The sequence below is a fragment of the Dipodomys merriami genome, unplaced genomic scaffold (genome assembly GCF_024711535.1).
Source record: "Dipodomys merriami isolate MVZ:Mamm:240054 unplaced genomic scaffold, mDipMer1.0.p SCAF_78, whole genome shotgun sequence".
Lineage (NCBI taxonomy): Eukaryota > Metazoa > Chordata > Mammalia > Rodentia > Heteromyidae > Dipodomys > Dipodomys merriami.
Window position 1 is genome coordinate 2,459,939 of NW_027206379.1, and position 24,856 is coordinate 2,484,794.

A 24,856-nucleotide genomic window follows, 5' to 3' on the forward strand; every position below is an offset into this window, starting at 1 on the left:
CACCAACTTCTGTCAGAAACTTTTCTTCTGAAAGGGATCAACCAGCCTTCTGAAAGAAGAGTGACTTAGTTGAAGTTTCATGGCTCTAGGGGGGTCCGCCTTCTCCGGGGAACCCTGCCCCTCCCGCCATCCGGGTCTAATTCCTTAGGGTGTCTTTTGCAAGATGAGGAAACCGAGACTTTGGGTGGCCTCCAGTTCCCCAGGGATCTTAGCAGCTGAGGACACTGGGGTCCAGCCCCAGCCTGTCTGGCTCTGCCCTGCCCTGCCCCTGCCCTCCAGCCCCCGCTGCTGCTCTGGCAGGGCAGGGCAGGGCCCTCTTTTGATTTGTAAATATACTGTGTTTGCTGTTCGTCAGGTTTTGTGCAGAGAGGCTGCCGTTTCCTAAGTAAGGTCACGAGCACATTTCTGGTCTTGGACAATGCCACTCCTTCCTTTGCTTTCCCCACTTCCCCCTCCCCGCCTTGCCCACAAGTGCCACAGGTCACTTTCCTCAGCGGTGGCTGAGTGGCATGATTGTGATTGTTCACCCTGCCTCCCTCCCCTTCTGTGCCCCCTTTTACTCCCCTTGAAAAACAATCCCAAGGCAAAAACAAACCACCACCACCACTAATAATAACAAGAAAAGAATCCCGTTTCCATTTCCTGGAGAGGGCAGGGCCTCCTTCTTCCTGACTGGGGGTCAGTGGTGCCAACTGAGGTGGGCATGGAGCCTGTGGGGGCAGAGCTCAGGTGTGGTGCCTGGCCACAGGCTGCTTCACAGGCCAGGGCTCCGGGCACCTGTTGACGCTGTCCTGTCTTTCCTTGGCCAGGAGGTGTCTCTATTGGGTCCAGGGTGCTCTCTAAACAGGGGTCCCTTGGGGAGTCTTCTGGGTAGGTTCCGCTGTGATTGAGAGGTGGCATTGACCGGGTGGATGTGGTGTCAGCAGGGCCGGGGCCATGTCCATGCTGAGACGCCGGGAGGAGGTGGGAAGCGGAGCTGGGTAAGGGTAACAGAAAGCCGGACTGCTGTTCCAGGCCACAGAGACGATGACACATTCTTCACAGCGAGGGCCCCTGAGGTGGAATTCCCACTGCCTCCACCTCATGGGAGCCTCCCTGGGGGACTCCTTGGCTGGAACAGGCTGCACCACTCCAGGGCTCCTTGGCCTTTTCTCTTGTGTGGGTGCCAGCCGCCCTCCTCTTGGCCCTTCTGTCCCAGTGGCGCCTTGGTTAATCGGGTGTGGCTAGGCTGTGGTGGGGTGATGGCCGTGAAGGCCAGGATGCCCCTGAAAACGGCCTTACCCCGCTCCGCACCTGAGGCCAGGAAGGCAGAGGGGATCCCCCTCCCCCGCCCAGCTTCCTGGAGCTGGAGGAGGGACTGGGGTGGGCAGGAGACAGCGCTGGGCAGCGTGCCCCGCCTCCCCCGCGTGACATTCCTCCGTCCCTCCCACAGAGCCTCCCACCTGCTCCCCCGACCAGTTTGCGTGTGCCACGGGGGAGATCGACTGCATCCCCGGGGCCTGGCGCTGCGACGGCTTTCCCGAGTGCGACGACCAGAGCGACGAGGAGGGCTGCCCGGTGTGCTCGGCCGCCCAGTTCCCCTGCGCGCGCGGCCAGTGCGTGGACGTGCGCCTGCGCTGCGACGGCGAGGCCGACTGCCAGGACCGCTCGGACGAGGCCGACTGCGACGGTGAGCCGCGGCCTTCCCCCACGCCACGCCGCCACCCCCATGCCACGCCGCCGCCCGGGCCTCCCACCAGTAGGGACTGGATCTGGGTCTAGGTCTGCCATGCAAAGTGCTGCAGTCTGACCCCAGCCGCCCCAACGGCCAGGGGAGTGGTTGTCGGTCAGACTGAGACTCTGCCCTATCTGTGCACATGGGGCTGGCGATGTTGCAGAATCCCAAGGTAACGCCAGTAGTAAGCCGGGGACGTCCAAGGCCCCCATCGTAAAAAGCAGTGCTGAGCTCCACCAAGCAGTTAAACCCAGGCTACCCACCTGGGCCCACCCTGATCAGCAGAGTCCTGCAGGCCACCACTTCTAGCCCCCAGTTGCTCTGGGCGGGGAGCGGGGAGGGCGGATCCTCTCCCCTGGCAGCTCCTCTTGCCACCTCTCCTTCCCCGGAACCTGGGGCCCTTGGGGTCAGGGCTGGCTGTCCTGGCTTTGTACAAACCTGTGCCAGGATCGGTGCCAGACACACCTCCCCAGAGAATGGCGGGGCTTCTTGCCCACCCCACCTCTGGCAGGCCTCAGGGACGGGGACCTAGGTTTGCTGTGGCCACTCCTGGGCAGATCCTGGGAAAAGCTGTCCCTTTTTTTGGAGCCTGTTTGGTCCTCTGTGACCGGGTCTTGGATGAGGGCTGGGGGTGGGGCAGGGCGCGGGGACTGGCTGCCATCTGGCCTCTAAACCTCACCCTCCTTGCAGCTGTCTGCCTGCCCAACCAGTTCCGCTGTGCCAGCGGCCAGTGTGTCCTCATCAAGCAACAGTGCGACTCCTTCCCCGACTGTGTGGACGGCTCTGATGAGCTCATGTGCGGTGAGCTGGCTGTGGGCAGGGCTGGGGTCTGGGTCAGGCGGAGGAAAAGCCCGGCGGGGGCGGGGCCTGTGGTGGGCGGAGATCTGGTGAGTTTGACCTTTGCCCTGCTCTGCAGCAGGATTTCCAGGGCTGACTTCCTGAGGAGGGAGATCCGTGCCCATGTGCGCACATACACACACTCCTCTGCGCTGGTGACCCTGAGTGACCAGGCCTGTGTGTTAAAGGGTCCGGGACTAGTGGGCAGATGGCCAGGGCAGTCAGGGGACTGGTCCTGAAGGAGCCGAGTTCAGGCAGGAAGTGGTCGTGTGTGGCTCTGTATGGGATCCTGGCCCGTGCATGGGCTGAACAGGGACCCGGCCGAGAGCTTGGAGAGGGACAGCCCGGTGTGGGGAGGAAGCCCCAAGGGACTCGCTGAGCCCTTTGACACCTTCATGCCATCTGGGGCATGGGGCCAGGTAGAGTTAGGGGCTGCCGGCGTGTCCCGCCCCTGTGCCCGGCAGGCTCCCTGTCTGGCAGAGGCTCTGCTTGGGTCCACTGTCGGCCAGCGGGCCCCATTGTCAGGGCACGACCCGGCTGGCAGTTGTCCTCACATTCCTTCTGGTTGGGCCTCTGGGAGGGCTGCATTTGGTCCCCTTGGGATCATTGCTCCGGGATGTGAAGTGCTTTTGCCAGCTGAGTCTGGAGCCTGGGCACGTCCTCCGCACCCTGGGGACCTTGGTGCCGGAACAGCCTGGTAGGCAGCATCTCATCCCCAGCTCCGGGCCTTCTAGCCAGAGCTCAGTATACCACGTGTGGCCAGCCCAGGAGACTGGCCTCCAGACACCTGCAAGGGCCTGGGGCACCTGGACTGGCTGTAGGGAAGGAAGATAGGCCAGCCAGCCAGTCCTGAGGCTGGTGCCATCCCGGGCCCCTCCTGTCTCCTCCCCGCCCCCGCCCCCCCCTCCCCGGGCACACAGCGTTGCCCCACAGGAAGGCCATTCCTTTGGAGGTCAACGTTGGCTGTCCCTTCTTCCTGTCCTCAGAAATCACCAAGCCCTCGTCCGACGACATCCCAGCCCACAGCAGCGCCATTGGGCCGGTCATCGGCATCCTGCTCTCCATCTTTGTCCTGGGAGGGGTCTATTTTGTGTGCCAGCGGGTGGTGTGCCAGCGCTATGCTGGCGCCAATGGGCCCTTCCCGCACGAGTACGTCAGCGGAACCCCCCACGTGCCCCTCAACTTCATAGCTCCGGGAGGCTCCCAGCACGGCCCCTTCACAGGTGAGAGGCCACGACTTCGGAGGGCCTGCAGCGGCGGCGGGGCTAGTCATCAGAGCCAAGCACTGGGGCGCCCCTGCCAGCTGATGCATCCCTTATACAGGGGTGCAGGCTGTCAGGAGCCGGGGCCGGGGGCCCCCACAAAGTTTCACATTGTCGTTGGGCTTTATATCCTGTCCGTCCACCCCAAGATGGGGTCAGCTGGTGCTGTGCCCTGTGGGTATTCGCTTTCCCCAGGGCTGCCCGACCCTCGGCTCATCTCTCCTGTCCTGTTTTCCTCCCTGGGCCTGCCTCTGGCTGAGGGTCCGCTGGGGCCCTGAGGTCTGGAAGCCAGTGTGACCCAGTGCTTCCAGAGTTTCTCAGGGCCTCCTGGAAGCCCATGGCAGTGCCAGCCTGCGTCACTGTGCCAGGACTTCACAGAGACCGGGCCCCTGCCGGAGCCTGGCGTGCTCTGAGGCCCTGCACTGGGTCGAATCCTCGGGGGAGGTGCTGTGTGTCCGAAGCCCCTATTGGCTGTGGTCAGCAGGAGGGGGACTGGTGTCTGACACCCAGGCTGACGTGCGCACCCATCTGTCCTTCCCATCCCCGCCCCCCCCTAGGCATTTCCTGCAGCAAGTCCATGATGAGCTCCGTGAGCCTGGTGGGGGGCCGGGGGGGAATGTCCCTCTACGACCGGAACCACGTGACCGGGGCCTCGTCCAGCAGCTCGTCCAGCACGAAGGCCACGCTGTACCCACCGGTGAGCCGGGCTGTAAGGCCCAGGAGGGTGGGTGAGCGGGTCGGGTTGCTTGGGTGTCTCTGCTCAGTGTCCCCTCAGCTCATGGAAAGAGGATAGTTTCCCTCCTCACACACACTTCTGGGTGGCTCATCAGCGCATTCCCTTCTGTGTAGATAAAGGGCAGTCCTACACGGTAGCTGGCCAGGAATGCACGTGGACGTGTTCACCCAGCCTCACCTCTGGGGACGTCTTGTGGTCAGGGTGGTCTCTTGTTCCTCACGGTGGGCTGCTCTGCAGCCCCGCCTCCTCACCGCTGCCCTCCTGGCAAGCTCCCCTCCCTGCCCCCCAGGACCACTCTGAATCCCCACCCTGGCCGTGCAGGTTTGCTGAAGAGGAATCTGTATCCCATAGGACAGACAAGCCACACCACAATCTTTGTGGCCACAATCTGTGACGTGAGCCTTCAAGGGTCACCCCGCCACACGCTACAGTAAAAGGATTAGCGAGTGAGGGACGCTCCTGGGTCCCCTGAGGGAACCCCCAAGGCTGGCTGGGGGAACCCCGTCTCTCAGTGTGAAAGAGCCCAGCCCCCGGGTGTCCTTGCTGTACTACGTGAATCCGGGTAGAGCAACCCCACTGCCCCTCCCCCGGGGGATCCATCTTCTGCACAGGTCCCAGGTCCCCAGGATGCCTGAACCACACAGGCACCAAACACAGGGACGCGCTGGCTCTTCCTGTGCACAGACTCACAGTACGGGTTAGCTCTCCACCCCAGGCGCCGTGAGAGGTTAACCAGCAGCACGGAGCCAGAGCAGCGAGGACAGTGTCCTGCAGCGAGCCCGTGAATGTGCTCTATCTCCTGAAAGCGTCCAGACGAACGCTAGCATTTCTGGGCTGCGGTTGACCACAAAACCACCCAGACACAGTGCTGCCCGGGAACTGCGCACTGGCTGGCTGATGGCACAGCTCGGGGTGCTCGAACCCCATCCTTCCTGCAGCTTAGACTCTTGACCACAGCCCTTGAGCTCGCCCTGGGTCCCTCCAGCCAGCCCCACCCTGTCAGGTTGCTCTGCACATCTCTTATCCAGTCTCCTTATCACCCCTGACCTCCGTGGCAGGCTTGGGTGGAGGGGACTTGGAGGTTTTTATCTCTGGGTAGCAGGACAGGAACTGAAATTTCTAGAAGCTATTTTTAGGGGCACGGGAAACACAGAGTTCAGCTAGAGTTCAGACTATCCCTTTCCTCTCGGTCCCCACATAACCAGCTAGTGGCATCGACCCTCCCCCCACTCCCACCTCTCATCCCCTTGACTGGGGCCTGGCTCCTCCAGCCACAGATAGAACCCTCTACAGACAGAGTCTCTACAGAGGACTCGCAGCGTTTTCATCCTCCCACTGAGAAACTCAAGGGAGCTCAGGGACCTGAGTTCAGGCCCCAGGACCATCACGAGAGAGAGGGAGAGGGAGAGAGAGGTGGGAGAGGGAGAGGGAGAGGGAGAGAGAAAGAGAGGGAGAGGGAGAGAAGGAGAAGGAGAGGGAGAAGAGAAAGAGAGGGAGAGAGGGAGGGGGAGAGAGAGTCTCCAAAGTTTCGCTTTGCTGCTGCCCTTTGCTCTGAACCGTCCCAGGTTCTTCTGAGTCACACTCTTTCGCGGGAAGGTTGGAGTCTTGTAAACCTGAGCTTCCTTTTCTCTGCCTCCTGAATAGCTAGGCTGACAGGTGAGAGCCACCACGCCCGGCTCCATCTTTTCTTTATATAGTGTTTTTTTTTTTTTTTGTCGGTCGTGGGGCTTGAACTCTGGGCCTGGTCGCTGTCCCTCAGCTCTTCAACTCAAGGCGAGCGCTCTACCACTTGAGCTACAGTGCCACTTCCATCCATCTTTTCTTTTATGCCAACTAATAACTTTTGGGGTGTCCTCAAAAAAGCCTTCCCTCTGAACATGAAGCACAGTTTCTCGCCCCATTCTGTCCTATTTCCCCTTGACTTGGGGTTTCATATTGAAGGTTTGGGTTTTTCTTCCATGAAATTGGATATAATGAATGAGGCAGGAACCCCATTTTCTTTACTGGAGATTCAGCTGACTTAATAGTCAGGGGTCCAGTCAGGAGATAGAAACCACGAGGTCATTTAAGGAGAGAAAATTCCTTGTGTTACCCTCCTAAGAGGAATGGGACACCCGGGACCCGGGAACGCAGACACTGGAAGCAGTGAGGCAGGAAGAGCGGCGGCTGGAGCGGAGCGGAGCAAGCAAGGGCTGCCACACCCCGCACCCCGCAGCCTGCAGCCCGCACCCCGGCCTGTTTGCAGAGGGCGTAGGCGGGGCTCCCAGGCAGCCAAGGAGTCAGTGCTGTGCTGCACTGGCTGCACTGGCGGAGCGTGCCAGAATGCTGTCATGGTGTTAGGAAAGCCATCTCAACAACACCTCCTGGAGTTGTGGCACCTATGCCCAGCCCCAGAAGGGGTTGGCAGACCTCGGAGGCTGCCTTGGGAGGGGGACAAAAAGAGAGACAGGTCTGGGGGCGGGGAAGGTGGCTCCGTGGTAGAGCGCTTGCCTCGCACGCATGAGGCCCTAGGTTCGATTCCTCAGTACCACATAAACAGAAAAAGCCAGAAGTGGCGCTGTGGCTCAAGTGGTAGAGTGCTAGCCTTGAGCTGAAGAGCTGAGGGACAGCGCCCAGGCCCAGAGTTCAGGCCCCACGACCAACCAAAAAATAAATAAAAAATAAATGAAAAGAGAGGCAGGTCCATCAGGTTGATAGGCTGTACCACGGCCTGGGTGTGTGCGGCGGCAGGGGCTCCTTTTAGCTCCCATCCCTCCAGTGTCACGCCCGCCATGTTAGGGGTTGACTCCCATGAATCTCCATGCTGGCTTTTAGGGTTACAGGGGCCTTCCCCAGACCAAGGGGCAGGGAGGTACCACTTGTAAAGGAAGAGAACTGACGGGAATGGCTGAGCAGCTTGGAAACTGGGTCTTGGTCGCATGTAGAGATGGGGAAGCAGAGGCCCGGGGAGGTGAGATGATCAAATAGAACCTTCCAAGGGTCTCTTAGGCATGGAAGGCTGCTCTCTTTGACCACTCCCTCTGGCTGTGTCTTTATAGGATGGCTGTAGGGGACCCACGTGAGCCCTGCTTACCGGGAAGCCTCATAGTGGGTGGGGGTGCTGGGCATGGCAGTTTTCAGGCCCGGCACAGCTGGGGAGCTGTCAGGGTGGCGTGCCCCCAGCCTTAGAGTACACGGCCCGCCGCAGATTTATCCTCCTCCTATAGCCCAGGAGAAATAGCCATCAAAGGGGCCCTTTCCCTAGCAGGAGGGCTGTAGCCTCCCTTCAGTGTCCTGTGTATGGGTCAGGGCACAGGCCAGGGATGTGGTTCTAGAGTGTGATCATGATAAGGACATGGTTCGAGAGCAAGATCCTCAGGAAGATGCGGTTCTAGAGCGATGTGTGCTGGGGACGTGGTTCTAGAGTGAGATCTGGTTGGGGGCATTTTAGAGTGGGACCATGATGTCAAGGTTGCAACAAGGATGTGGTTCTAGCCACTGGTGGCTCACGCCTGTAACCTTAGTTACTCAGGAGGCTTAGATCTGAGGATCGTGGTTCAAAGCCAGCCTGGGCAGGAAAGTCTGTGAGACTCTTAATCTCCAGTAAACCACCAGAAAACCAGAAGTGGCGCTGTGGCTCAACTGGTAGAACACTAGCCTTGAGCTGAAGAGCTGAGGGACAGCGCCCAGGCCCAGAGTTCAAACCCCACAACCAACAAAAACCAAACACAAAAAACAAGGATGTGGTTCCACTGTGATCCTGAGGAGGACCGAGGTTCGAGGGCAAGGTCATGGTGGGGATGATTCCAGAGTGAGATCCTGACGGGGACATGGTTCTAAAGTGAGGTTAGAATGGAGGTGTGGGTCCAGAGCCAGGTTGTGGGCAATGGAAGGAAAGGCACTGGAGTGAAAGCATAACCAGCAGGCAGTTGCTGAGGGCATGGAACACTGTGGGGCATCGTGGGGGGCCAGGACCAGGGTTGGGGGGCTGGTGCAGGAGTCCAGGGCCTCATGAAGGGAGAGGCAAGGCTCCTGAGCGGGGCACCTCTGCTTCCCACGCGCCCAACCCCTTGACCTCCGGGTAGATGCCGCTGCCTCACCTCGCTCCCCTAGCCTCCTGGCTCTGGAGCGGCCTGGAAATATGCATACAGGACAGAGCCCCCTGTCCTGTATTTAAATCTCCGGGTAGGCAGACAGGTGGAGGCACTGGAGTGACCCCTGCTTTCTGCCTTCAGATCCTGAACCCGCCACCATCCCCGGCCACAGACCCCTCCCTGTACAACATGGACACGTTCTACTCTTCAAACATTCCTGCCACCACCAGACCATACAGGTAAGACACCCCCCCCCCACCATCAGGAACTTCTGGGGTGGTGCTGGCTGCCATCTAGTGTGCTTTCTGTGAACTGCAGCTTCAGGCTTTGCCTGCCCCTTTCTCTCCCCCCCTCCCCCCTCCCCCCGCCCTCTATGGGATCACCTCTTGCTCAGGGACCTGCAGTGGCTTCCTACCGCTGTGGCATCACCTCCAGCCTCTCCTGCCCACCTTTGGCTGTCACAGCAAACCCTCCAGAATCATCTTATCCATGCCAGGCCCAGTGTCCTCTCGCACTTGGTGCCTTGGTTCTGGGGTCCCACTTGGTAGGACATCTGGCTTCCCTTCCACCTGCAGTGCCAGGCCCAGGAGGCAGGTGTGGCCGCTGTGCAGGCCGTGCCGCTGTGCCCGCGTGGGACCCTCCCTGTTGGGATGCAGTCACCACCCTGGACTCGGGCTGCACTGGGTTAGATAGCTTTAATTCAAGGTGGGCCTGTGCAGCCTCCCGCAGCCACAGGAGTAAGCTGGTGGCCAGCAGTGGCCGGCCGCTTCCTTCCGGCGTGCACTGACTGCTCTAGTAGCCTCCCTGCAGTATCTCCTAAGGAATGGGGCCGTCCCACTCCCTCCTGGGTATCAGTGAGAAATGGAAGCACTGGGCTAGGAACGCTGCTGCCTGAGCTCACCCAGGCAAGGTCTGTATACTGTGAAGGCAGCCATTGCCTGGGGCTCAGCCCTTGCCAGGACCTGCTGGTTGGGGGTGGTACAAGCCCCACCCCCCACTGCTGAGGTGGGGGTAATGGGGCCAAGAGAAGGTGAGATGTCTCTAGAGCTTGCTAAGGAAACAAGCAACTTCCGGGGCCACAGTGCATGCCCGGGCTTCCTCGAAGCGCTTTCTCCACCCCTGCAGGCCCTACGTCATTCGAGGCATGGCACCCCCTACCACCCCCTGCAGCACGGACGTGTGTGACAGCGATTACAGTGCCAGCCGCTGGAAGGCCAGCAAGTACTACCTGGACTTGAACTCAGACTCAGACCCCTACCCCCCCCCCCCCCACGCCGCACAGCCAGTACCTGTCGGCCGAGGAGAGCTGCCCGCCCTCCCCCGCCACGGAGCGGAGCTACTGTCACCTCTTCCCACCCCCGCCGTCCCCCTGCACAGACTCATCCTGACCTCGGCTGGCCCACCGGCCTCGCTGCGCCCCTGTAAATATTTTTAAATATGAACAAAGAAAAAATATATTTTATGATTAAAAAATAAATATAATTGGGATTTAAAAACACACACACGAGCCATGTGAGCAGTGTTGGGGTGGGCGGCGGGGAGAGCTTTGTACAGTGGAGAAAAATATTTATAAACCTCTCTTTTTTTAAAAACCTAACTGCCATTCTTTTGTGCCCTGTGTGCATTCACGTTGCGAACAAAACCCGACCCCTGGGCGGCCACCGTGTGCGTGTCCCCCCTGTGTCCCTCTGCCAGGTCCCCAGGGGCCACATCGCCCACAGGCACGGTCTCGAGTCGCCCTCTGCCGTGGCCGCCCTCAGTCCCCTAGCATGGGGGAGACACCTTTTGGTTGGTTGGTTGGTTTTTTCCACTTGCTCCTGCCAGACCCGTTCGGAGGCGCTGGGGTGGCCCCGAGCCTGCTGGCCGCTGCCACGGTGAGGGTCATCTCTGTGGACCTCCTGAGCTGGGCACCCGCACCTCTGCCAGGCCGGCTGGGCCTGGTGATCTGCCCATCAGCTGCTGTGCCTGGGACACACTGTGAGGTGCTCACTGAGGCACGCGCCTCGCCTGCATCTCGGGGTCCCTGGGAGCACCCTGAGTTTGTTTGGCCAGGCTGCTGGGTCTGCATGGGCTGGGAAGGGCTGGGAAGGGTTGAGTCACCAGCGCCTCCCGGGCCCTGCCCCCTGCCCCCCCCTCCTACCCCCACCCCCCTCCCCCCTCCCACCCCCCTCCTCCTCCCACCCCCACCCCTCCCCCTCCCACCCCCCTCCCCCCTCCCACCCCCCTTCCCCCTCCCACCCCTACACACTCCGGGGCTGCCCTGACAGAGCCAGGCTAGGGCACCCTCTGGAGGCCAGCTTTCCCCTCTGCACCCTTTCCTGCTCATAAACCACCTGTGTGGTAAAGCCGGTATCAGCCTTCAGTAGGTACTGCATGCCCTGTCCTGTCCTGTCCTCTGTGTGTGTGTGTGTGTGTGTGTGCGCGCGCGCGTGCGCACCTACACACCCATAGGGCCTGTACACTGATCCTTAGTTTTTCCACTCAAGGCTGGTGTTTTACCACTTAAGCCACACCTCTACCTCCAGCTTTTTGCTGGTTCATTGGAGATAAGAGTCTCTCAGACTTTCCTGCCCAGGCTGGCTTTGAATCTCCATACTCAGATCTCAGCCTCTTGAGTGGCTAGGATGACATGTGTGAGCCATCGGACCCAGCGCTTTTGGTTTTGTGCTGGTACTGGGGCTTGAACTTAGGACCTCACTCTCTCACTTGACTTTTTTTGTTAAAAGGCTGACACTTGTGGCTGGGAAGGTAACTTAGTGGTAGAGTGCTTGCCTTGCATGCATGAGTCCCTGGGTTTGATTCCTCAGCACCACATAAGCAGAAAAAGCCAGAAGTGGTGCTGTGGCCCAAGTGGTAGAGCACTCGCCTTGAGCTGAAGAGCTGAGGGATAGCGCCCAGGCCCAGAGTTCAGGCCCCATGACCAACCTCCCCTCCCCCCAAAAAAAGACTGGCACTTTACCACTTGAGCCACACCTCCAGTTCCATATTTTTGTTGGTTAAGTAGAAATAAAGAGTCCCATGGATTTTTCTTCCCTGGCTGGCTTCAAACCTTGATTCTGGGATCTATCTCCTAAGTAGCTTGGATTATGACGTGAGCCACCAGTGCTGGGCTGCAGCCCCGGACTTAAGCTATTTGCATTCTGGGAGATCCAGGTCGGTCATTTATGGCTGTACTTTTGAAGTAATGCTGTGGCTCAAGTGCTAGAGCGCTCACCTTGAGCTGAAGAGCTGAGGGACAGCGTTCAGGCCCAGAGTTCAAGCCCCACGACCAATCAAAGAAAGAAGGGAAGGAAGGAAGGAAGGTAGGTTAGAAGAGGGGTTGAATTTCCATATTAGGTGGGTGGACCCCTCAGGTCCCCCAGAATCCCACCGCAGCGTGGACACCAGCCCAAGCCCTTCTGGAGCTTGTCCTCTGTGGGTGGGCATGCTCCAGTCCCCAAATGAGTTCTGCCATCAGCACAAAAGGGAAGTCTTCAATTTAAAGGCTCCATTCAAGAGCTGGTTGGTGGTGGCTCACACCTGTCATTCTAGCTACTCAGGAGGCTGAGATCTGAGGACTGCAGCAGGAAAGACAAGAGAGTCACTATCCAATTCACCACCCAAAAGCTAGAAGTGGAGCTGAGGTTCAAGTAGTAGAGGGCTAGCCTTGAGCACAAGCTCAGGGACAGTGCTCAGGTCCTCAAACCCTGGGACGGACACACACACACACACACACACACACACATCTTCATTCAAGGCTCATCTTTCCTACTGAATGGATGTATGTATTAAAAATGTCCTTATTATTATTATTTGAATTCTTTAATTTTTTGTCAGTCCTGGGGCTTGAATTCAGGGCCTGGGCACTGTCCCTAAGCTGCTTTTGCTCAAGGTTAGTGCTCTACCACTTGAGCCACAGCACCCCTTCTGGCCTTTTCTTGTATGTGGTATTGAGGAATCGAACCCAGGGCTTCATGTATGCTAGGCAAGCATTCCACTACCGAGCCACCTTCCCAGCCAAAATGTCCCTTTATGGAAACAAAAGTCTTTACTTGATAGAATTAGCTAGTTTAAGAAGTGTCTATGTGGTGCTGGGCATACGGACTTTCATTGAACTCTTCTCTCTTCTGCCTACACTTGAAAAATTAAATACATGTGTATGATTAAAAAAAAAAGTGTAGGCAGATTGAAAAACAACTACGAAAAGACTAGGTGGAAAGGGAGAAGGTAGTAACCCATTAAATCTAGAAGGTTCCAGAACCAGAGGTGCATCTGTGTCAGTCATTCCTTGCTTCTGGATTGGCTGACTTCACTTGGCCCATGGGTTGAGTTTAGACATCTCCTCCTCCAGGAAGATCTCCCTGACTTCTACCTTGACTTTAGGAGTTCACCATAATTGGCCACCCATGGGGTCTACTCTTTCTGGGCGAGGTGTTATGTCCTTGTATGTAATTACAGCACACATGTCTGGGGCCCACCTGAGGCAGGAGTGGGAGAGCCTGAAACATGACAGCAAGCAGTCCTTTGAGGATGAACGAAGAGAAGGATGCAGGATCTGCAGGAGGCTGGGACCTCCTGGGTGGGCAGGACTTAGCCCGAGGCTTGACTTCTGAGTCCTCTTGGACCTGCCTCGGGCTCTTCTCCCTATCTGCTGCGATTCCTCCCTCTGTCATCCAGTTCCTGCCCCATCTCTCTCCACCCCCCCCAGTCCCCAGCCTTTCTGTCCTCTTCCTAATGTCTCCCCCTTCTCCCAGTAGCTGGGTGGCCTCAGGCAAAGCCTCTGGCTTCTGAGCAGCAGGATCAATTTGGGCCATCTGCCCTCAACTACTGCCCCGGGTCCCCAGGCACCAGACGGTGGCTGAACTTCGCTGAGAAGACCTGGAAAAAAGCCAGACATGAAGCTGCGGCTCAGGTGGCAGAGTGCCAGTGGAAAAGCTCAGGGACAGCATCTAGGCTCTGAGTTCAAGCCCGCCCGAGGACGGGCCACCCACACAGAGAAGTCAGAAGACCCAAGGCTAGTACTTAGCATTCCAGTGCTCTCTGGGCCTCGGTGACCTCATCTGCAAAATGGGCTTGGATGAACCGTTTCTGGCCACCGTCATGGGGGACGGAGAGCTCTCCCTGCCAGTGGCGAGGCTCCGGCCAGCTGGGCCCCTGGCAGAGGTCAGAGGGCGGGGTTCAGAGTGTGAATGCTGAACTCGGGAAGGTGCCACACTCGGCAGGTTCCGCCCAGCACCTAGACCCCTTCCCCAGGAGCCTGGACCCGCCGCGGACCTCGAGCTGGGCCCTGGGAAGTGGCCACTGGGCTGCGGGGTCGCCCCCTCGCCTGCGTCCACCCCGGGGCCCGTGTCCTCCGGGTCTGTGGGGTGAAGGTCCCCTCCCAGCACGGCCCGCCCCTTCCCGGCCTGTGACCTTGGTCACCTGCTGTCGGGGGGGGGGGACGATCCGCGCGGGACGTCAGGCCTGCCCCCGGGCTCTCGGGGCAGGTGACCCCTCTGCTCCGAGCGTCCCGGGGCCGTCGGGGGTCCCGAGCTCCGGGGTCTCCCCGTGTGGCGGGGGTGGGGGGGGGAGGGCGTTCGGCATTTTGGAAGAAGCTTCCAAAAGAACAAAAAAAGGACACTTCCGCCGGGACCTTTCCGGCAGGTCGGGGGCGACACCCCGGGGGCAACTCCGCAGAACCCCCTCGGCCTGACCCCAATTCCGCGAGCGGGCGAACGAGTGTAAAATTCACCCGTGGAGAATGCGGGCATCGATCCCGCTACCTCTCACATGCTAAGCGAGCGCTCTACCACTTGAGCTAATTCCCCAGCTCGAGAGCGCTTCCGCCCCGTCGCGTAATGTGGCTCACGTCACCGCCGCTTCCCCCGCCGCCGGCGCCTCGCCGCCCGCCGCCTTCGCAGCGCCCCCATTGGTTTCCTGGCGGCCCGAGGTCCCGGGCAGTGATTGGTTTGGCTCAGCTTAGTTTTAAAATGCATTCGCCACTCTAATTGGTGGTCCCAAGCGTCCATCAAGCAGGGACTCTGTTGTTGCTATGGCGTAGGAAGACCCAGCTAGCCTTCTCCCAGTTTCTGGTTTGTTTCTCAGACTCCGGGTCCTAAAGGTTCCGGATCAGTCAAGTCCCTGGGAAAAGAATGCCCTCCTCGCACTTGACTGACAAGGCCTGAGAGCCTATTGGAGTGGAGGCAAAGGAGTCGCTGGGAGATCCAATAGGTTGCGGGGGGCGGGGAAAAGAGGCCAATAAGCATTCGCTGGGGGGCGGGGACACGCCTGTGATTGGCTAAGAGGCGTCCAGAGGGAGGGCGGGGGGAGACTCAAGGCCTGCTTGATACGTCCGCCATTTTGGGCGCTTCGCTGATGGTGTCGGTGAGCGCGTTTCCCGCCTGAGCGCAACTAGCGGTGGGTCGTGGGCACCTCCGGGTGGTGGGGCGGGGTGGGGGCGGCGGAGCGGGCCGCGGCGCGGGCTGCGCGGGCCCTCGCGGGCGGGCGGCGGGGCGGCGGGGCTCCGGCCGGGCCTGGGCGGCGCGGGAGGGAGCGTCCCAGCCCCTCTCCCCTCCCCCCCGGAATTCGCTCGCTGGGCGGCCGGGGAGGCGCGGCGGCGCCGAGTCCCCGCGGGCCGCGGCCGCCCGCTCCTGTCAGCCGGGCCGGGCGGGCCGGGCGCCGGGGGCGGGTCGCCGGGGCCGCCAGCTCCGCGCTGCGGTGGCGGGCGCGGCGGGCGGCCGGGCTGCCGGCGGGACGGAGGCCTGGCGGGCGGCTGAGCGGGCGGGCGGGCGGGCGAGGCGCGCCCCGAACCGAGTCCGGCTCCCGGCCAGGCCGGGCGCACGTCGGTTCCGCTTCCCCCACGGCGCCGCCGCTCGCCGCGGAGGTCCGCGGCCGCCCGGAGGACGCCCCACATTCCTCCTGGGGGGACCCCGGACGCGCGTCCCGCGGAGGCAGAAAGTGGCCTCAAGACTCGAGAAGACAGCGAGGGACTTGGTCCTCCCCGGAGCAAGTTCTGTGGGGTTCTGTTAGGGCGCCGCAGGCTCGTGGAAACGCACAAAAACCAGGTCCGGAGTCGCTCGGCAGCTTCGCCGCGGGCGGCCGTGGACCCCGGGGTCTCCGGGAGCCCGGGGGCGGGGAAGTGTGGTCCTTTCCCCTGGGGCGGGGGCCGGTCAAGTTCCTCCCTCTTCTGGAAGCCCGGGGGTGGTTCGGTTCTGAGGTCTCCCTCGCTTTGGCCAGAACTTGGACTTTGAGTTGTAGGTGGACCGAGTGAGTCTTCCGATGTGTTTCTCTGCCCTGGCGGCTCTACCCTCTGACTTAAGCGTCGTTTTCCAGGGCTCCTTCCCGTTGGCGACTCTGGGGCTTTGTTTATGTTCTGCACTTGTGGAGGGGCCCGCGCGGTGGGGGTTTATCTCTCATCCCAGGAGCACTTGTGTAGGTTGATATTGTTTCACTTGGTTAAGTGAAGTTTACTGTGGTGTTTTGTCCTCAAGGTCAAGCCGCTGATCAGCTGCAAGAAAGAAAGGGACTCAGATTTCCAGCCACTGAAATGCCCCTTAGGCAGCAAGCGCGAAGATGCCCAGATAGTGGTGGTCCATTGAGCCTTCTTCTAGACTGTCTGGTATCAGATCTCTGCCTGCTCGTTTTCTAGCTTCTCGACCTTGGGCAAGTTACTCAACCTGTGCTTCCTTAATAATATGGGAATGTTGATAGTAATAGTGTCTGTTTCAAGAGCTTGTTCCCACAAATGGCCAAGTTATACAAGTAACAGTGAGTGAGTGAGCAGTGAATGTAAATGAGGTGGTGTAAGGAAAGTAGCCAGACAACATGCCTGGCACATGTAATCAGCTCAGGGATTAGCAATTAGTATTACTAATTGAAGTTTGTATTTCAAGTGTTTAGATACAATTAGGAAAGCTCTGTATTTCAGTTATTTAATTTTTTTTTTCCATGGGAGGGATTCTTGAAAATCCATTAAGTTACTGCTTTACTGGAATTAAAGTGGTGGCACTTGAAAGTGTTTTGTTTAAAGCAATGCTTAAACACAGAACAGCCCTCCCTCCAGAACTTAGGCAGGACTGCTCCTCTCCTGCAGAGTGGGTAGAATTCTGTGGGGTGTGACAGACCCCCACATCAGGAACTTCAGGGTTCTTAATATTCTCCTTCATTATGGATAAGCACAAGGCTCCTATATTGATATAGTCTTCAGCTAAGATACAAGTTGAATATCCCTAATCCGAAAATAAAAAATCAGTAAGTTATGGCTCAGAGTTTCAGATTTTGGACCATTTTGAAGTAGGGGTGCTTGATTGGCAGAGTCTGTAAATACTCCAGAATCTGGATAATAACTTATGGTGCCAAGCATTTTGGATAAGGAATGCTCAGTAGTTTGGGGATGGCTGTTGTCTGGATGAGGGCGTTAGCAGCTATTCTGCACCTCTGGGGGACTGCTCAGGGAGTCTGGAAGATTTAACCATAGGCAATGCACTGGGCCAGTTAGAATAACCTCTCAGTGACCTGCTCTGTGTGTCCTCCATGATACTGGAAACCAGTGCCTTTCTCTTGGCTAGTTACTTGGGTCTTGGCTTACTTGGTTACACTGGTGAATTTAGTAGACTAGTCTTCAGGGGAACATCTTGCTGGTCTAACTTACCTGAAGACAGGAAGAAGACTGTTTTGAGTTTAGAAGACTCTTTTTTTTTTGGTCCGGTCGTGGGGCCTGAACTCTGGGCCTGGGTGCTGTCCCTCAGCTCTTCAGCTCAAGGCTAGCGCTCTACCACTTGAGCCACAGCGCCACTTCCGGCTTTTTTCTTTTTGCTTATGTGGTGCTGAGGAATCGAACCCAGGGCCTCAGGCATGCAAGGCAAGCGCTCTACCACTGAGCCAACTTCCCAGCCCCGAGTTTAGAAGACTCTTATCCTCTGTAAAATAACAGCAAACCACACTCTTCCCCTCACAAAACATCATTCATAAAAACCAGCTTGCTAGTTTCAGGTGACTAATTGAGAGTTTGGGAATCAGCTGGACAGCAAGAGGATAGTTAAGAAATTAGACTTGATAGGGTGAGGTTTACTTAGCTTCTTCAAGATACATTTTTGCATCAGTTTGGTCCAGAAAATTATGTGTTTGTTATAAGTAAACTTCTCTTCCTTAAAACCATCTTTGTCAGGTGTTTGTTTTCTGCATTTTAAATATTTGAGGATTCTACAATTTTGTGAATATATGTTGGTTTAAGATGTTACATTTTACCTCAGAAGAGTTATAGTATTGATAATTAAGATTTCTCAGAGCTCAGCTAAAAGTCAGCATGAGTTTATCTCATAAAAAGCACAAGTCTCATTGGATCCTCAAGATCTAAGCTGTTGAGTCAGTCCAGTGGAGGCCAAGTCATGTTAGCTACTTTTTCTTTAAATGTAGTGAAAAATATAACTAGCTTTTTGGCTTTAGTCAGCTTTCATATTTTTGTCTTTCCTCTTTTGGGGGCTGGGGTGTGTTGTAAGGTTTGAACTCAGCTCTTTGTATTTACTACCATTGGAGCCAGGCTTCTAGCCCTTTTTCTTGAAGTTATTTTTCAGATAGAGTCTTGCACTTTGCCTGGGTGGGCTTTCGATGATGATTCTCTGTCTCATCTTCCCAGTTGCTGGGATTACAGGCATGAGCTACCATGCCTAGCCTTTGTTCTTTCTTAAGACTTTAGGTAAATTTTTCTTTTTTAATTAACACACAACTATATGTATTACACTATGGGTCATAGTATTTCAATATTGCACAATGTGCTGATCAGGGTGATTAGTGTTTCCATTTGTCTTTTTGTACCTTTAAGGGTTTCTATTCTGAAATGATTGATTTGGGGGTTGGGGATATAGCTCAGCAGTAAAGTACAAAGCCCGATGTTCCATCCCCAGCACTGTAAAACAAAGGGATAAATGAGAATAATAATTAGCTTTTTACTTACTTTTGGTCAGGGTTTCTTAACTGGGGGTAACTTCCCCAGGGGACATTTTTGCCTGTCACACCTGTGGTATGCTTCTAGAGGGTAGAGTCCAAGACCAGGGCTAATCATCTCTAGTTCACTATACAGCCACTCCCCAGCTAAGATACCCAGCCCCAGGGATCACTGGTGTTGAGGATGAGAAACCTTCTGGAAGATCCTAGATGAGCCAGCATTAGAATCGTTTTAAGACTGGATTCTGGGCTCCACCTTTACAAATTCATGGTGGTATTGAGATATTTATTATTTATTTTTTGTCAGTTGTGGGGCTTGATCTCTGGGCCTGGGCTCTGTCCTTGAGCTTGTCAGCTCAAGGTGAGCTCTCTACCACTTGAGCCACAGCACCACTTCTGGTTTTCTGGTGGTTAATTGGAGATGAGTCTCATGGACTTTCCTTGCCCAGGCTGGCTTTGAACCGCAATCCTCAGATCTCACCCTCCTGAGTAGTTAGGATTACAGGCGTGAGCCATTGGCATTAGGCTTAGAATCTTTAATTTTAAAAGCTTCCCAAACTTTTTGACAGCTGGGCTTTGGAACTACTGCTTTAGACCTCAGATTTAAGGGACTGTTTGTGAGTTGCTGGGTTCTTTGGGGGAATCAATGAGTTTGGGCTTTGAAGTACCTACATCTTGCCCTGAAGGTTATTTCAGTAGTGTGAAGAGATGGTGTGCATGCATCCTTTCTTAGTTTTAGGGGCTGGGAAAGTGGCTCAGTGGTAGAATGCTTGCCTTGCATGCATGAGGTCCTGGGTTCGATTCCTCAGCACCACATAAGCAGAAAAAGCTGGAAGTGGGGCTGAGGCTCAAGTGGTAGAGCGCTAGTCTACAGCTGAAGAGCTGAGGGACGGGGCCCAGGCCCGGAGTTTAGGCCCCACGACCGACAAAAAAAAAAAGTGAGTTTTAAAATAAAATTAAAAGAGCCTTTTGCAGGTGGCTCAGGCCTGTAATTCTGGATACTCAGGAGACTGATATCTAAGGATCACAGTTCAAAGGCATCCAGGGTAGTAAAGTCCATGAGATGCTCTGGTTAACTACCCAACAAAAAGGCCAGAAGTGGAGCTGTGGCTCAAAAAATGAAAAACTTATTTTTTTTTTCCTGCAATGAACTGATTTAACAGAATAAATCTGAACGGCTTTCTCCTTTATCTCATGGAAGTAAATTACATTGCTCCTGACACTTTCCCGGAAACCCTATCCCCCATCCATTAGGGTTTTGCTCCTGTGGCAGCAGTACTACTGGTATTTTTTTTTTTTCCTGTTGGTCGTGGGGCTTGAACTCGGCCTGGGCGATGTCCCTCAGCTCTTCAGCTCAAGGCTAGCGCTCTACCACTTAAGCCCACAGGGCCACTTCCAGTTTTCTGAGTGGTTTATTGAAGATAAAAGTCTCACGGAGTTTTCTGCCTGGGCTGGCTTTGAACCTCGATCCTCAGACCTCAGCTTCCTGAGTAGCTAGAATGACAGGTGTGAGCCACCGACACCCAGCTTACTACTGCTATTTCTTAAATTTTCTAACTTTTGCCATCAGCATGCCAGTCATTTGTCGGTTTTGGTTGTAGATTGTAGCTACCTTCAACTTCCCTCAGAATCCTGGATCAGTTTACTCATTCTGCCCTTTGAGGGCAAGGGAGAGGCATATGGTGTGCTGACTAGGCCTCTAGCAAAGGGAGTCAGTCCTCTGTGCCCTGGACTCTGACCCAGTGGAGGGATGGCTGTCTTCCATTTAGGAGGAAATTCAGTTCTCTCTCTTGCTTGCTGAATGGAAGACTGCTAGCATGAAAACTAGCCAAGCTTTTGGCAACTGTGTGTTAATATCTGGACATATAAAAGGCGCAAAGTCATGGAGGCACTTTTCATTTTCATCCTGAAATTAAGCCTAGGATGTGTTGGGAACTGCTGGCAACCTGATCTACTTCTAATCTTCCCTTTTTTGATCAGCAGCTATGTTGAGTCCTTACTGTGCCAGGAATGGGATTCACTGCTGAACAAGCTGGTAAGGACTTGCATTCTGGGGGCAGAGACTGGCAGTTACAAAAACCAGTTAACAAAGCTTGTTAGGATTCAGTAGTCAGTCCTTTGTGTTGTGTCTTATCCTAAGGTTCTATATCTATGGGTTCAACTAGCATGGATTGAAAATAGTTTTTAAAAAATTGCAGCAAGTTCCAAAAGGAATTTCCCCTGGGTACCAAGCACTGTACTGAATCCCTCTGAATTAAGTGGTATGTGGGTATGCCATGCTGTTGCCACCAGCCATGTCCCAGGTCCTCAGACCCATGTCCTTGTGACTTAGTGCATTTACAGCTAGAGTGCTTACTAGTTGCATCTCTGCTGATCATGTATAGGTGATTTCCTTCCTTGTCATTACCTAAATGATAAGCATAGCAACTATTGAATAGCATTACTTTATGTTGGATAATTTAAGTAATCTAGAGAGGATTTAAAGTATACTGGAGGATGTGTGTAGGTTATATAAACACTTAGCATTTTATGGAATGGTCTTGAGCATCTTCAGATTTCAGCATCCACACTGGCAGTGGGAATGTCCTGGAACCAGTTTTCCCCCATGAATACTAAGGGGTGAGAATCCTGCATATGGTTTAAGTGAAGAATTTTTTGCTTTGTAGCCTAGGCTGGTTTCCAGATTGAGATTCTCTGCTCTCAGTCTCTCAAATTCTTGGAGATTTTTTTGTTTGGGGGAGTGTGTGTACACACATATATATGCTTATGTTTTGGTGTTTTCCTTTTTGGTACTGGGGAATTGAAACCAGGACATTGCACTTGCTAGGTAAGTCTACATCCCAACCCTCCTGCAGGTTTTTTGTTTTGTTTTGTTTTTGGTCGGTTGGTGGTAAGACTTAAACTCAGGGACCTGGGCTCTTGTCCCTGAGCTTTTTTGCTCAAGGCTAGCACTTGAGCCACAGCTCCAGTTTCAGATTTCAGAGCTTCCTGGACTTTCCTGTCCAGGCTGGCTTTGAACCATGATTCTCAGGCCTCTTCCTCCTGAATAGGATTATAGGTGTGAGACATTGGTGCCTTCCTTGGCTTTTAACTAAAGTTCTGAACATCAGATTCAGGGAGATACTGATGTTCTACTTCTGAGTGACTTTGGAAAAGTAAGATATTATTCATTCCAAACAAATTGTTTATATCACAAAGGTTGCCATGAAGTCTGGTGGCCCAAAGTAAAGATTAAATTTGGGGACATTAGAGAGTGGATCTAAAATGGCTGCTGAAATAAGGGTTGACCTGAGTACCAAGTCAGACTTGGGGCAAACTGTGTGGATTGTAGTTCTGGTTCCTTGAACTCAGTTTAAATCTGAGATAGAGTACTGGTGGCAAAGATACACTGGAGGGAGGGCTGGGAATGTGGCTTAGTGGTAGAGTGCTTGCTTAGCATGCATGAAGCTCTGGGTTCCATTCCTCAGTACCACATAAACAGAAAATGCTGGAAGTGGTACTGTGGCTCAAGTGATAGAGGTTAGCCTTGAACAAAAGAAACCCAGGGATAGTGCTCAGGCCCTGAGTTCAAGCCTAGGACTGGCAACACACACACACACACACACACACACACACACACACACACACACACACACACACACACACACACACACACACACACACACACACACACACACACACACACACACACACACACACACACACACACACACACACACACACACACACACACACACACACACACACACACACACACACACACACACGTACGTACGTACTGGAGAAGAGTAGAAAGGAGAGCTTGCCTGAGAGTGCAGGACTCTGGTACTCTGAGGCAGTTTAGCAAAGTAGGTGAGCCTGCACCATGCTTTCCTTCCCCAGATGAGGACAGTGGCAAGCGCAGTGGTGACTTGATTGCACTTTGGGGTTTTCTGTCATGAGAATCATGATTTTGACTGATATAGAACTTGAAAGGTCATTAGTACTTAGAGTAAAATTTAGACCACATTGAAGAGTGAACCTAGAGTTGAGGAATCTCAGCTTGTAGAGAATTCCTTATTATAGCAGCCTGGCTGAGCCACAGTGTTTGTTTTTGTCTGTCATGGGGCTTGAACTCCGGGCCTAGTCACTGTCCTTGAGCTCTTTTTTTTGGTTGGTTGTGGGGGCTGAATTCTGGTCACTGCCCTCAGCTCTTCAGCTCAAGGCTAGCACTCTACCACTTGAGCCACAGTGCCACTTCTGGCTTTTTTGTTTTTGCTTATGTGGTGCTGAGGAATCGAACCCAGGGCCTCATGCATGCAAGGCAAGCATTCTACCACTGAACCACCTTAGCCCCTCCTTGAGACTTTTGCTCAAGGCTAGCACTCTATCACTTTGAGTCTACTGCTCCATTTCTGGTTTTCTGGTGGTTAATTGGAGATAAGAGTCTCACAGTTTCCTGCCCAGGCTGGCTTTGAACCCTGACTCACATTTTAGCCTCCTGAGTAGCTAGGATTACAGGTGCCAGCCTAGGCTATGGTTTTACGTGTATTTGTTTCAAGAGGAAATCACAAATGGATCTCAGAATTAACAGTGAATGGTTAACTTTTGATGGGAGTAAATGGCAGTTTTCTGTCATGTAGTAGATGAGGAGACAGTGACTCTATATTTTCTTTTTTTTTTTAATTTTAATTAATTAATTAATTTATTTTTGTCTGCCATGGGGCTTGAACTCGGCCTGGGCGCTGTCCCTCAGCTCTTCAGCTCAAGGCGAGCGCTCTACCACTTGAGCTACAGCGCCACTTCCGGTTTTCTGGTGGTTTATTGGAGATAGGAGTTTCATGGTCTCTCCTGCCCGGGCTGGCTTTGAACCGTGATCCTCAGATCTCAGCCTCCTGAGTAGCTAGGATTACAGGCGTGAGCCACCAGCGCCCGGCTAATTTTAATTTTTTTTGTGACAGTACCATACAGAGGGGTTACAATTACACGGGCAAGGTAATGAGTGCATTTCTTAGCAAGCATTGTTGCCTCCTCCTTTGTTTTCCCTTCCCATCCCCCCCAAGCCAAAGTTGTAAAAGTTAGTTTTTCGACATAACATCTTGTACATCTCATTGTTGCAATGGGTCCACCTGTATCCCTATTTAAACAATGTTTTTTCCCTTCCCCTCTACAAATTATACCAACATCAAATACAGTGAAAACAGGGGTTATACCTTTGGGGGGGCATACAAAGCAACAAAGTAATATCTTATAAATATGTTAGAAACAATCCCAAGAAAGAAAAAAAACATTTGAGTCCTTTTCTTGGGGTTCATTTCACTTAACATCAACTTATCTGACCATTTCTGCTTGTCTCAGACATACACTAGTTATTGCAAATAAGGGAAACCATGGGACCTATGTTTCTTTGGGCCTGGCTTACTTCACTTAATAGTTAATTTTTTCTAGATTTTCTTTTATGGACATGGAGTTTCACAGAGTTTCTCTGGTCTTAGAAGGGTGGGCAGGTCTTACGCAAATGAGAATCTCCCCCTTCAGATTTTCTCTCTCTCTCTCTTTCCCCCTCCTCCCTCCTCCTCTCTACCTTCCTTTCTTTCTCTCACTCTCCCTCTTCCTCCTTCCCTCCTTTTTTCCCTCCCTCTTTCCCTTCCTCCCTTCCATCCATCCATCTGTCCATTCATCCATCCCAGAGCTTGACCTCAGGGCTTGGGCGCTGTTCCTTAGCTTCTTTTGCTCAAGGCTGGTGCTCTGCCACTTGAGCCACAGTGCCACTTCCAGTTTTCTGGTGGTTTTTTATTGAAGAGTCTCAGGGATTTTCTGCCTGGGCTGGCTTTGAACTGCGACCCTCAGGTCTCAGCCTTCTAAGTAGCTAGGATTACAGGCATGAGCCACTAGTGCTGGACTGTTTTTAAATTTTTGATGATACCTGGGTTTGGACTCAGGGCCTACTCTATGCTCAGTTTCTTGCTTGGTTGGTGCTCTGCCGCTAGAGCCACACCTCTAAGCCTGGCTTTTGCTTCATGCCTGGGCTAGCTTCAAACTCTGATCTTCTAGATCTCAACTCTTGAGTAGCTGTAATTAAAGGGGTGAGTCAGTAGTTCCTGGTTACACTGTGGGTTTCTGATCTTTGGTTCATGTTATACATTCATCCTATCATGATCATAGTTGCTGATGTCTGCCCTCTACTGTGGTCAAGAAGTACACGCTTTGTATTTCAGGTTTTGATGAGCTCATATATATTCAAGGATATTAGATAGCATAGTGTGTACAGATGTTGTTAAAACTTGAAACCGACAATGCTAACATTTGTTAACCAGCTTAAGTAGAATTTTGTCATTACTTTTGGTTTCTTGTG

At 54.4% G+C, this 24,856-nt stretch overlaps 2 protein-coding genes and 1 non-coding gene across 15 annotated transcripts in view; 2 read left to right on the forward strand and 1 right to left on the reverse strand.

Moving 5' to 3' along the window:
• Positions 1-10,214, forward strand: part of Lrp5 (LDL receptor related protein 5) — a 93,935-nt gene extending 83,721 nt beyond the window's left edge. The window contains 7 exon segments of the mRNA XM_070009740.1: positions 1,433-1,669; positions 2,405-2,515; positions 3,538-3,774; positions 4,371-4,510; positions 8,764-8,861; positions 9,748-9,880; positions 9,882-10,214. Coding sequence (XP_069865841.1) covers positions 1,433-1,669; positions 2,405-2,515; positions 3,538-3,774; positions 4,371-4,510; positions 8,764-8,861; positions 9,748-9,880; positions 9,882-10,010 — 1,085 coding nt within the window. The 3' untranslated portion in view covers positions 10,011-10,214.
• A 4,121-nt stretch (positions 10,215-14,335) lies between these two features.
• Positions 14,336-14,408, reverse strand: Trnaa-agc (transfer RNA alanine (anticodon AGC)). Its single transcript has one exon. It is a non-coding gene; the product is annotated as a tRNA-Ala (tRNA).
• Positions 14,409-14,910: 502 nt separating this feature from the next.
• Ppp6r3 (protein phosphatase 6 regulatory subunit 3) overlaps positions 14,911-24,856 on the forward strand; it is a 115,433-nt gene continuing 105,487 nt past the window's right edge. For all 13 annotated transcript variants that reach the window (XM_070009454.1, XM_070009456.1, XM_070009457.1 and 10 more), the window contains exon 1: positions 14,911-14,997. The gene's annotated coding sequence lies outside the window, so the exon portion shown is untranslated. The remainder of the gene's footprint in view (positions 14,998-24,856) is intronic.